The sequence below is a fragment of the Chionomys nivalis genome, chromosome 19 (genome assembly GCF_950005125.1).
Source record: "Chionomys nivalis chromosome 19, mChiNiv1.1, whole genome shotgun sequence".
NCBI lineage: Eukaryota > Metazoa > Chordata > Mammalia > Rodentia > Cricetidae > Chionomys > Chionomys nivalis.
Window position 1 is genome coordinate 44,441,875 of NC_080104.1, and position 12,207 is coordinate 44,454,081.

Below are 12,207 nucleotides of genomic sequence, written 5' to 3' on the forward strand. Positions count from 1 at the left end.
ATGCTTCATGAAGCAGCTTGCGTCGGGGGGGGGGGGGTTAGAGGAAGGTCCCAACATGAAGGTGGAGGGTTTTGAGTTTTTAAAGGAAATCTCATTCCAATTAAAACTATTTTGGGATATTACTATTAAACTGCCTGAGTGTGCTTAGATATTAAAGGAGGGAGTCCCGATTATGTGTCAAGTCTGTGCTGGGCTTTTTTTTTTTTTTATCATCCTGGAGTACTTACTAGCTTTTGATTATCCAATAAAGTAATACACGATGTATGGTATAAAAAAGCACATAAACATATTTTTAAAAACATGCTGACTTTTGGCCCTTCTGCGACTGTCCCATGATTTTTTTTTATCTTTTTATACGTATTTTTAAACAAAGAAGCTGAAAGTCACAGCCACATAGTTATTATGTGTCAGAACAAGATTTCAAAGGAGCTGTTGAAGGCTCAGTAGCCCGTGTTCCAAGCTGCCTCTTCGGGGCGGGGGGTGGACTGGAGGGAAGGCATAAAATGGTAATCCAATGAGTGAATTTCTCAAACATGGCTCAATGGGTAAGGACTGATAATTTATCCTGCCCTGGGTTCTCCAGTTGGGAAGACAGGTGGCGGAATCTCTGAGGGATGATTGAAAAGGAATGTCTGTAAACCCAGTTCCTCCGTGAAATATCTTCCTCAATCCTTTCCTTGGCCATCCCACTCATGGCTACTGTTGGCACACACCTTCCTAGCGTCAGCTAAGACCGGAGTTCGTCTTTTTTGGATCCTTGGATGTGGCATATTTGCTCTGGATCTGGGACGAGACATTTAGTCAGGTATGTGGACCCACTGGGGGAGGGATTTCAGTGCAGATGGCGCAGATGATCTTTTTAAATAGAGAAACCCAGGGCGGTCTAGAAGACAGAGGGTAGATATGCTACACCTGACTCTAGGTTGCAGGGAGACAAGAGCCCAGGCTCTCGAACAATTCAACTGTGACACAGACAAAACAACGGAAACCCCTCTAAAGTGGGGAAGGGGGAGGAACGTGAGACTCAGATGCAGGATTCCAGTGACCACCTTGGAGGCCAGGTCAGTCGTCAAGAGGGTTAGATCCAGAATGCCCATCACTGGGGTTACGTTTGAAGTGAAATATATAAGAGTCTGTAGACTAGTATAAAATTCCACCAAGAACTTTCCTTTTTAATTTACAGCTACCCTGATGACTTTGCATTTTAGTATAAACTAATAAAGACCCCACACATCAGCGTGTATTAGACCATAAAAATGAGCAGAGTAGAGCCCATAAAAGTATATGTAGAATTTTACATTTTACTACTCAATCCTCCCTATTAAAAATAATAAAAGGACTAAGTGCACGCTGCCCTTTCATAACGCGAATAGGACGGAGTGAACGCCAGAGGCTGGGAAGAATGCGAGACTGGCAGATTAACATTTAGTTAGTGGTCAGACAGACCATGTGCAAGTCCCCGGAAATCACGTACAGAGAAGTGAAGGTGTATAACTTGGGTTATAATGCCCTGTTTGAATGGGATGGGGGTTACCATAAGGAAAAGCTATAAAGTAGAACAAGTGTAAGATAGATTTATACCATATGGGCCTTTTAGCATCATCTTCTACCAAATGACAAGCTTGGTGGACGACAAAATACATTTACAATATGGCTTCTGCCATATCACACATTTAAAAAGTACTCTATTTAATTCCCAAGCTTTGGATGTTGCTTTGACTCCCAAAGGGCATAAGGCAGTACACAAACAAAACAGTCATACTTTGCACTTTAAATTTTTGTGCAAGGTGGACAAAGCCTTTCCCTCGATCAACACTGACCTCAGAGAGCATTGTTTGTGTTGCTGTAATTCTATCATCTCTACGAGTCTTTAAGGCTACTGCCTTTGTCCAATAGTGTAGAATATATGCAGGTCTCTTTAACGCTCTTGCTGACATTCTGATTAATGGCATACCAGGTAGAAACAGAACGTGTGAGAGATCAATATTAATGGCAAGGAAAACTGTAAGTGAAACATTCAGATGGAGCCACAAAATCCACAGGATGCTAATATTTAGCTTCCCACACCCACTGCCAGACGGGTCTTCCCAGTTGGCCAATAAACTGCAGCAACAAGAACGCTGAGTAAGGATTTATATTTAAACAAAGCCCTATGCTTTTTGAAGGAAAAATAGAAGAAATAATGAATCTTTGGCAGAAATTGCCTTTGCTGAATGTATGTAGAAGTTGTTTTATTGTTCAATATGTAAGCCCAAAACCCCACTTTTCCTTCCTAAGAAAACAAAATTCTGGTTATTGATGCTGTTAGCTGATGAAATACAACTGACGCCTTCTACACCTAAAGTCCTTTATTCCTGGTTTTGAGTTAGTTGCTTGGGTAGGTAAAGAGCTTCCGTGTTCACTTGTATCTTCTCACTTTTCTCCCACTGAAAATCAGAAAGCCCTGCAGAGGTGTTGAACAGGATGTAGAGACAGAGGGAAGGGCCATTTGGCTTCCATATGTAACAGTTAATGATTTATGTAACATTTAAGGTCAATGCGTCTTCTACTGGATAACTGGTGCTCTCTTTAGGAGAACGATTTATATACCGAAACCAAGTTTTGTGTGCACGTGATGGCAGAACAGTGGGCTCTTTCACACAAAGGGAGCAGCAAGCTAAGAGTGAGAGACAAAAGCAGAGAGTGTCCTTGGGGGGACCCCAGAAAGTAATAAGAAAACACAGAGAACTCTCAGGAAGTGATTGATTTCTATTTCAGAACTTGCTGGGGAGGCCCGACAGAATGGTCTCTGTCCCCCCTCCCCGAGATAGGCCATACTGCTTATAGAGTCCCTACCTTTAGGTGGTAGTTGTAACAGAGATGCTCTCTGATTGGTCTTCTGCTGTGACCTAGACATCCCTTTGTTTCTGTTCCTGGGTGCTCCTTGCAAGATCTAGAGCACTAATCCAGGAACGTTCACCTGCCACTCTAGGAAAATAAGCCAGTTCACATTTCTTAAATCTCTCTCTGTTCCCTAGCTGTGTCACAGGAACTCAGCTAGCAAAGAGAAAGTTCATGTGAACTTAAATGGTAAGAGTTTTGGAATCCCATTCATTAACCACATACTTGAAGAGATGACCAGCCTCTGATGGTGGAGAGAGAACTGGGATTGTGGCCTTTCTTTGATTAATTATTTAATTTGCAGAAATAAAAATAATAAAAGAAATCTAGCTATATACCCCCTTTTAAAAAACTGTCTTGGTTTCCAATGGTCATAGTTACTAGCAAAGGTAAAGTGGTTCTGGCTCTAGGGTTCAAAGCTTCTGTCAGGTTGAATGTGATGGAGACCAGGATGTCAGCGTCTGTGGCCTACGTAGCAATAGGTGTTGATGTTGTAGAGAGCACATGGGCTGTTCCAGCGTTGCTCAGAAGTGGGCCATCTCGCCACACTAGTGGATTTGTCAGTACAAAGTCAACAGACTCAGTGATGCTGTGGGGGGTGGGGTGGGGAGGAGGCAAGCAGACTTGACTAGGAAAGCCTCTGGCCTGACTTGAGATGCAGATCAAATTTTGATTGTGTTTGGTAAGTTTTTGACTCAGGATTCTCGGGTTTGTATTTCTGTGTTGATTATATATAACACATCTATCTACCTATCTATCTATATACATAATATGATTATTGATAAAAATCATAGCTTTTCTTTTATTCCCTGAGATAGATATAAAGTAATTCAGCATGAAGAATCTTCATCTTTGTGGGAGTCAAAGGTATAAGTTCTAGATTCCTTGGTACAAAGTTCTTTTACTTTTTGACCTGCACCAAACATAGAACAGCAGTAAACAGCTGGAACATCTCACTAAGTGATGTTTCAAAAACAACGAAAGAAACAAACAAACAGGGATCATTCAAAAAAGGAACTTTTGACATTGACTTTTCCCAAAACCGTGAGCAGTCATTAGTACAAACCAGTCTCTGTGTGGGTGTCTTCCAATTTTGAAAAGTTGAGAAATGTACCTGAGTTGACTTAGCAAATGTCAGAGAAAATGGAAGTAGATCTTAATTTCTAGACTTTCTATTCTGTCATGCACAGCTGTGATATCTTTTCCCCATGTGAAATACAATTAACTTATAGTTTCCTTTTGTAGAATTCTTATCACAGTCTATCCAATTATCCAAAACCGCCAATGATTTTGGAGGCTTAGTAATATTCAGGTCCAGTTTGTTTGGTCCTATGGCTAAGGAGACGGTGACTTTCACTTATCTGTAGAGGGTGATGGTGTTTGGTTAATGTTTATGAGCCATTTACCACACACTATTTAATACACAGGTATTCTATTTCTTTTATGATGTTTGGTTTTCAAATTTGCTGGTAGTATTCTTCCAGCCAGGGTTTGTCCTAAATGCCCATTGTTTTTAACATCTATAGCAAAGAGAATGCAAGGACAGGAAGGTGCCCAGGGTTAGCTACAGCTCTGGATCCTAATTAGAACCCTGAGAAAAAAAGAAAAAAAAAGAAGCTCTTGGTGTTAGAATTTTTCATTTCTCATGGCTCAGTTCTCATTTGTTGTGGATGGAGCTCATTCTGCCTTCAGCGCATTGGGCTAGGACTCCTAGCTGATGCTTGCCTAATCCACATTTTAAGTAAGCAATTTGTGTTCTCATATTGGTAAATGTCAAAGGAAGAGACGCTCCGAGCACCTACAGCATCCCAACATCCCCTGCCAAAGCTGTGAATGTGGCACTGCATTCTTCTTCCCCAGAAGGAGAGCATAATTTCATTATCCATGAATCATAACCTCTTAGACTGCACCACCCTTGTCAGGGAGCCTATAGCACCACTGTTTAGCTAGCTGCAAAGGAGGGAGGGGGGAGGAGGGAGAAAGCCCCGGGGACAAAGCACAGGTCACTGACATGATCAACAAACTGGAGAGCAGTTCTCATGCCCGAGAGGAGGCCTCCCTCTCTGGATATAGCCTGCCATATCTACTGACCAACAGGAATCGATCCTGAGTCTCTGGATATCAATATGGGCATCTGTTTCCCCAGCCTGAGTTACCCTGTTTCCTGATCCTGACCATGAACAATAATAAGACTCAAAGAAGCTCTCAAAGAATATGTTGGCTAATATTGATGAATAAAGATGCTTAAAGCATTTATCTACTTTTTATTGCATTACCGTTTGTTTTGTGTCTTTGGCACTTATTTCCAGCTCTCAGTGCCAGTTTTATGGGTTTTCTTTCCGTTATCACTGAGAAAATAAGCAAGCAGACATAACTTTGATAATAGGCATGATAGTTATACTTCACAGGAAAGCTAACATTAAGTAAGATGCACAGAGCAGAGGAACCTGTACTGCCAGTAAGTTCACAAAAGAAAAAAAAGACAAAAAACAAAACAAAACAAAAAATCCCTAAAAACGTTTGAACCATTGTGGTTACTGAAATCAGCCACTAGAGGTCAGTGCTACTCTATAGAAATCAGCATTGCCACCATATAGTTAGGTAGTTGACTCACCAAACCAAGTTAAAAAAAAAAAAAAGGTTGAAATATCATTGGGAAGATGTCATGTCAACATCCTTGGAAGGTACAAAGTCATTTAAAACGAATATATCTTGCATAACATTGTAAAAGTCTCTGACTCAGAGCCTCTGTGCTGCTTCCGCACCTTGTGTGGGGAGCTTGATAAATACACGAAAAAACAAGCACAAATCAGAAAACACCAACATTCAGTTCCAGAGACTAAACTCCATTTGCCTTCTGTTTTCAGGAAGCTATACAGGTCTGAGACCTGCTCCTGCAGCCATGCGCCTCCATGGTGCAGCTCAACAGGTCAGGCCACGCGTGTCGGTTTCTCCTCTTGGAGGGAGACTGGGCAGCTCACGTAAATTTGCAATAGAAAAAAATGGCAAGGATTCTTCTGCAATATGAAGTACATTTTAAAGACTTCTAGAAATAAATTCATGGTATAAGGTGTGGAAGTGCTATGGGGCAGACACTGACGGTAACTTCTGACCAGCTTACCAGCTGGCTTTCTCAAGTGGCAACGGTTTAGGAACAGCTCTCTAACCAGGGACACCACAGACGGGTTCTCGGGGCATTGTGACAGCTGGGAAAAGAGTCCTTTACAAAGGAGAGACATGTGTTTAAAACTTTTTCCCTTGTAACGTCATGCCCTGAATCAAAATGTGATATGTCATTTCTAAGGCATTTCGTTTGGTTTCTTATCAGCCAGTAAATCTCTAAGTAAAGGGAGGCATTAAAATGCACAGCATTCAAAATGTTGTTCATTCATTTAATCTCACCATCAGCTTTACACACCAAGTGGCTTTGAATCTTAGAAATACTTTCGATACAGCAAACATGTTTCGTATATCTTAGTGGCATCACAGTATTTATAATTTGAAAAAACTTAAAAATATATATAGCTGTCAGTTTGCCTTGACTAGATGTGTTTGTTTTCCATGATAAATAAGGCAGAGGGTCAAGTCAAAGAATAGAAATGGGCTTTTTTTTTCCACTTCAATAGTGCATTTAATTAATACAGTCATCTTCATAGTACAGATAAAAATGAGGCTGACCAAAGGAAAAAAATAGATGGAATATGAATTTACTGACAGTATAGAAAAAAATGTAAAATTACAATTTCAACGACAACCGTCTCAGTAAGTTCGGTCACCCAGCTCATGAGACTGTAAGATCTATCTGCATTATCATTCCACTGGGACTCTGTATCATTTGTCATTAATAAATGTATACTCAGTGGTTGGTCATGAGTAAACTGTGCTTGCAATGCTCCTCTGAGCTGGCACCTGGTCTCATCAAAGTAGCTAGAGAAATTCGCTTAAAATGTTGCCTTTCCTCATTGCTAATAGAAGTATGGTTTTAATAATCCGGATTCCTTGCTATTATATTTCATGTTGACTTGTCTAGATTTTCCCTCTCAGCCTATTGAAGACCTCCGTACCCTATAAAAATAGCCATTCACTTTGTCTTTGTGATTATTATTATTAACTATTATTATTTTGCAGCAACTGTTTTGAAATAATAGGGATAGGGTCAAAGACATAAGGCCTGGCCAGTTATATGGTGAACCATCCTTAACGTGAAAATCACTATGGTCTACACCCAGACTAAAACTGTTCATCTGAGAGGGGGGACAAAAGGGGGTGACAGAATAAATATATTTTCCCCAAACCTCATAAATACAGAGGGTGTGGTATCCGTGCTGCAGTTAGTAGACTTTCACCAATGACATAAAAACATGCATGCAGCTTGCAGGCTGCCAGGCAGGTTCTGTACAGAACTGTACTGACGGATGAGTTACAATACAGACGAACACAGGGACACAGCGATGTCAACAACAGCAAAGCAAAGGCAAACTGTCACAGTGTCAGTCTCTTTTTCCCTCCAGGGTTGATCGGATGCCTGTATCAAGGTGGTAGCAGGAGCATCCTTTCCAGGGATGCTGCAGAAGGATGTACAGACATCTGAATGAAGTGCCAGTCATCAGGGGCCTGGTGTGTGTAGCACACATCACAGGACACTACAGGACAGCCTCACAAGCCCTGAACCGGACAGCCCAGAGCTCAGGATGGATTAGCTACACCGGGGGGGGGGGGGGGTGTCTCAGAAAATAAGCTGCAGGGAGACATCCCGGGAAGATCCCAGCCACATGCGTGAGAGGGGGTTGCTTTCCATCAGCAAGCCTTATCTCTGAACTCCCTCCTTTCCAGTGGTCAGGCTGCTTCCTCCCATGTGCCTAGCTAATGGTCTGGTTGTGTAACCAATCAACATGTTTAGGGAACACACAGGCTGGAGGAAATTGATAGTGAGTCCCTTAGTTTGATTTTACAAGGATGGGGATATCAAAAAAAGCTGCCAGTGTCAAACTTCATGCACTCACTGTCCTTGTGTTTTGCAGCCATCTGCTTTAACCCTTTGACACTTGTCCCGGTGCTTGCCTTGTAATTCCCAAACCCCTGGAAACTGCCCAGGGACCTGCTTTAATCCACCACCCTCTGGGATAGTTTTCTGGGGTTTTCTTTGAAAGACAGGCACTGTTTCTCATTCCCAGTCTCTATTGCATGCCACAATAAATCCTCTCCTCAGATTCATTTGACCCCCCTCCAAGGCCCTGGGATCCCTTTTCTCTCTCTCTCTCTCTCTCTCTCTCTCTCTCTCTCTCTCTCTCTCTCTCTCTCTCTCTCTCTCGGATTTGCCAATGAACTGCAAAACACCCAAAGCTGAAGATTTGACCCTCCCAGGTGGAGAATAAGATCAGATGTGGGGGATCACACAGGAAAAGAAGTTGTTTGTTTGTTTTTTTCTGGAAACCAATGTGATGTTAATGAAATCCATAAAAGGGGCTCATCCAGTAAGCATGGTGTTAAACCAGAGTTTCAGCTTCATATTGATTATAGGATTTAAATTTCAATGGGTTGATTATTTATGGAAGGAAAATGACCCAATAATATGAACACACTCTCAGAGACAGGGAAGGCCCTTGCCAGCACAGTGAGGGGGGAGGGGGAGGGGGAGGGGCACCGTGTTCCCTTGATCGTCAGCAGAGTTCAATAAAGCACCACTTATTTCCCAGCTTTTAAGAGCTCTCTCTCTCTCTCTCTCTCTCTCTCTCTCTCTCTCTCTCTCTCTCTCTCTCTCTCTCTCTCTCTCTCTTTCTCTCTCTCTGATTTATTTTGTTTGGAAATCGCAATGGTTCATACCTCACATTCCCTGGAGCCTGACTTGCTATAGGTGCAGGGTCCCGTTCCGTTCAGCAGCATCTCGCTGGTCTCCGTGTTGGTGGGTTTATAATCTACATAAAATTCCTGGGTGCCGGGAGTCATTTGCTTGAGCGATTGCCGTTTCTTCTTCCGGTGCCTTCGCATGAGGGAGCGCTGCTGCAGCTGCTTCATGCTGGCGGGGTACCGCTTCCAGGACACGTACATCACCAAGAGAATGACCAGCACCGACAGGAAAAGGGCAACACTGCCCGCGATAATTTTATGGAAGGAGATGTGCTCCGTGTCCACATCTGTCTCTGGGCTGGGTTCCGTAGCTCCCACCGTGGGGGGCAGCGGAGGCTTGCTCTCGTGCTTCGGCCTGGGGAGCTTGGGCTTAAACGTGGGCTTGGGGAGCGCCCTGGCTAGGTCAAACCTCTCGGTGGTGCTTTTGCCACAGATACTGTAGTTCTTCACTGCGTCGATCACGTTGACCCCCTGCAGCTCTTTGGGACTGGCGCAGATAATTGTATTCTCTCTCAGCCCTTTAAAACTTTTCAGCCAGTTTACCAGGGAACAGATATTCCTGCTGCATTCCCATATATTCCCGGCAAGACTGATGTCATTGAGAGAGATCCAAGAATCCAGAATCTCTTGACCAATAAATGTGAGCTTGTTGGAATCCAGGTTGAGGCGCTGCAGGTTGGGGACGCACTGGAATACACTGGGTCCACTGAAGGCTTCGATCTCATTCCCCGATAGGTCAAGCCTCTGTAGGGAACTCCAAGTCCAGGACATGGTTTGCCCTATGACACTGATTTTATTCCACTGCATGTACAAGTTCTGAAGGCTTACCAACCTTGGGAAAAGCGCCAGGTTGAGCTTGGAAAATTGATTGTGCTCCAGGTGAAGTTCTTTGAGCCTGATCATGCCCGCAAAGACATTCCTGGCTAAACTTCGGATCCTGTTATAGCCCAGGTCCAGAAGTTCCAGGTTGCGACAATCTTGGAAGATCCGCACCGGGATGGTTCTCAGGGAGTTGGAGCGGAGGTGTAAACTCAGCAGCTTCCTCAAGCCCCGGAACTGTTCAGATCCCAGAGAATGGAGCTGATTATAGGACAGATCCAAGTTCCGCAAATTGGTCACAGGTCTGAAGGTGTTGTTAAGAAAATAAGAGATTCTGTTGGAACTCAGAATCAACTCTTTGAGCCTGCGTATCCCATTGAAAGCATTCTCGTCAATATTGCTGATATGGTTATGGTCAAGGTAGAGCCAGGTGAGCTGGTTGAGCCCTTTGAACTGATTATACTTAAGTTTTTGGAGGCTGTTGTAGCGAAGGGATAAGCCCAGGCAACCGGCTGATATGCTTGAAGGGATCTCCTGCAGTTTCTGAGATTCACAGTAGACCATTTTGCCTTCGCACCTACAACCCTTAGGGCATCCTCGTTCAGCAGAAGAAAGCATTGTCAGTAAGACAGTGGGGGCCAGAACTGCCGCTACAGCTGGTCCGCGCAGTAGCCTAATTACATTGAAACCTGGGAATAAAAATAACTTAGGAAAGTTATCCCCCCAAAAGGAACACATTAAGTAAAAAGCAAGTAAAACTAGCCATCGGTTTCCGTATTCAGAAATGTAAACATTTAACACCAAATATCATCTTTGCAGTCTAAGGATACTGTATATTTTTTAATAGTTAAACAAGGAAATATGTCCACTGATTATCAAATTTATAGTCTTAGACCAGAGAAAGATAATCTTTAAAACAATTAAAACAGAATTATTATAGACTTATGAGATTTTTTTTCCATTTTTTTTTAAGAAGGAAAGAAGAAAATGACAAAACATACCCATCCTTTGTATTGTTCAAAGGCCGTCCTTAGGTCTTTTGCTTTGGCTTAGGGGCCGCCTGCATGACAGCCCCTGTCAGCTGCAGTGTAGTGAGTCAGGGCTCGCTGACACCCAGGAAGAAAAATTGGACCCCTTGGGAGATGGACCGATTTTGGAACATTATTCTTTACCAGCCATGCAGAACACTCCAAGAACAAATAAATCCCAACACCGCATTCGCAGCAAAACATCCGAGTCTTCCTAGGTAATAGGATCTTCATGGATATTACGTTTTTGCATCTTTACAGTGTGGTGTGTGTGTGTGTGTGTGCGCGCGCGCGCGCGTGTGTGTATGTTAAAAAAAAACTGGCTTCTACAATTTCTTCTCAAAACCCATGATGTAGTCCTCTAGGCAGTGTGGGGCTACCTGTACTGCCACATCTGTATTCCATAGCCCCGCGGTCGGTCCGGTGGCGGTGAGCACCCAGTTCAGCCAAGGAGCTGTGTTGGAGCCCAGAAGGCAGGAGAGCCCGGTTCCGCGCACACGCTCAGCTCACTCCTGCAGACTGTCATTCTGAAAGCTGCTCGCTCGGACTGTTGCTTCAGTTTCAGTGAATGCAGTCTTATGTAAAGCTGCCCCCAGCGGTGAGCAACACTATGGGCATGTGCAGAGCTGGCTCTCTTTTATCTTGCAAATGAGCAGGCTCTGCTGGAAAATGAATGATTCTTTCTGGGCGACTCGATAGGAAGTGAATGGTCAACGTAATCAATAACTAGCAGCGTTTGCCGTGATTTCCAAGTCTTGTCTTACAATTTGGCAACGTCTGTACTGTCTGCGTCTGCTGAATCGCCAAACATGTGCTTCCCAGAGTTTTTTTTTTTTTTTTTTTTTTTTCTTTCCTAGAGCTTGACGTTAAGTTCACGGATCGAATGTCAATTTTTCTTAACCTCAGTGTAGGCTTTGAGCTGAAATTTATAAAATGAGTTATTGAGCTCTCCCCAAAGCTGCATCAAGAGCATGTCTGTCTGACCTCTTGGAGTCCCAGTGATTATATTATGCAAGGTGTCTCAGGACGCCGGACTGCGTCGGCTTTACAATAGAGAGGATGACTAATGACACGCAAATTAATAGGTCTAATGGCTTTTCTGATTTTCGCACAAAAGATATAATTGGTTTAATGGCTTATGACTGGGCTTGTTTTGGTCGCTGGGGGCTTTTTTTTTTCTTTTTAAATCACGAGAGAAATAAACCTTTTTTAGTGCTAGTATTAGAATCCAAAGATCATTTGGTTCCTAGTTTATTGGTGTTGCTTCTATTTATTGCACTAATAATATTTATCTAGTGCTTTCCAAGTTCTTTAAATGAATGGATCATCCTGTTTTAGCTTTCTTTTTTTTTTTTTAAATAAAATTTTTCTTTTCTTCTTTTAGAGATTTTTATGTGTGTTGGTGTTTTACCTACGTGTATGTCTCTGTGAGGGTGCTAGATACCCTAGGAACTGGAGTTACAGACAGTTGTGAGCTGCCATGTGGGTGCTGGGAATTGAACCTGGGTCCTCTGGAAGAGCAGTCAGTGCTCTTAACCACCGAGTCATCTCTCCAGAACCCTGTTTTATCTTTCAACAATAACAGTGTGCAGGTCTCACTGCAAACTACATTTCAAAGGTGTGAAGGATCTTT

The 12,207-nt window shown here is 43.0% G+C and overlaps 2 protein-coding genes across 2 annotated transcripts in view; one reads left to right on the top strand and one right to left on the bottom strand.

Annotated features, from left to right (window-relative positions):
- The window catches only part of Lrrtm3 (leucine rich repeat transmembrane neuronal 3), a 161,314-nt gene extending 150,203 nt beyond the window's left edge, over positions 1–11,111 (bottom strand). Inside the window, exons 1-2 of the mRNA XM_057751055.1 lie at positions 10,548–11,111; positions 8,704–10,235 (exon numbers count right to left, since the gene is read on the bottom strand). Coding sequence (XP_057607038.1) covers positions 8,704–10,235; positions 10,548–10,551 — 1,536 coding nt within the window. The 5' untranslated portion in view covers positions 10,552–11,111. The remainder of the gene's footprint in view (positions 1–8,703; positions 10,236–10,547) is intronic.
- The window catches only part of Ctnna3 (catenin alpha 3), a 1,259,162-nt gene that overhangs the window by 488,548 nt on the left and 758,407 nt on the right, over positions 1–12,207 (top strand). The gene's annotated exons all lie outside the window — the stretch shown is intronic.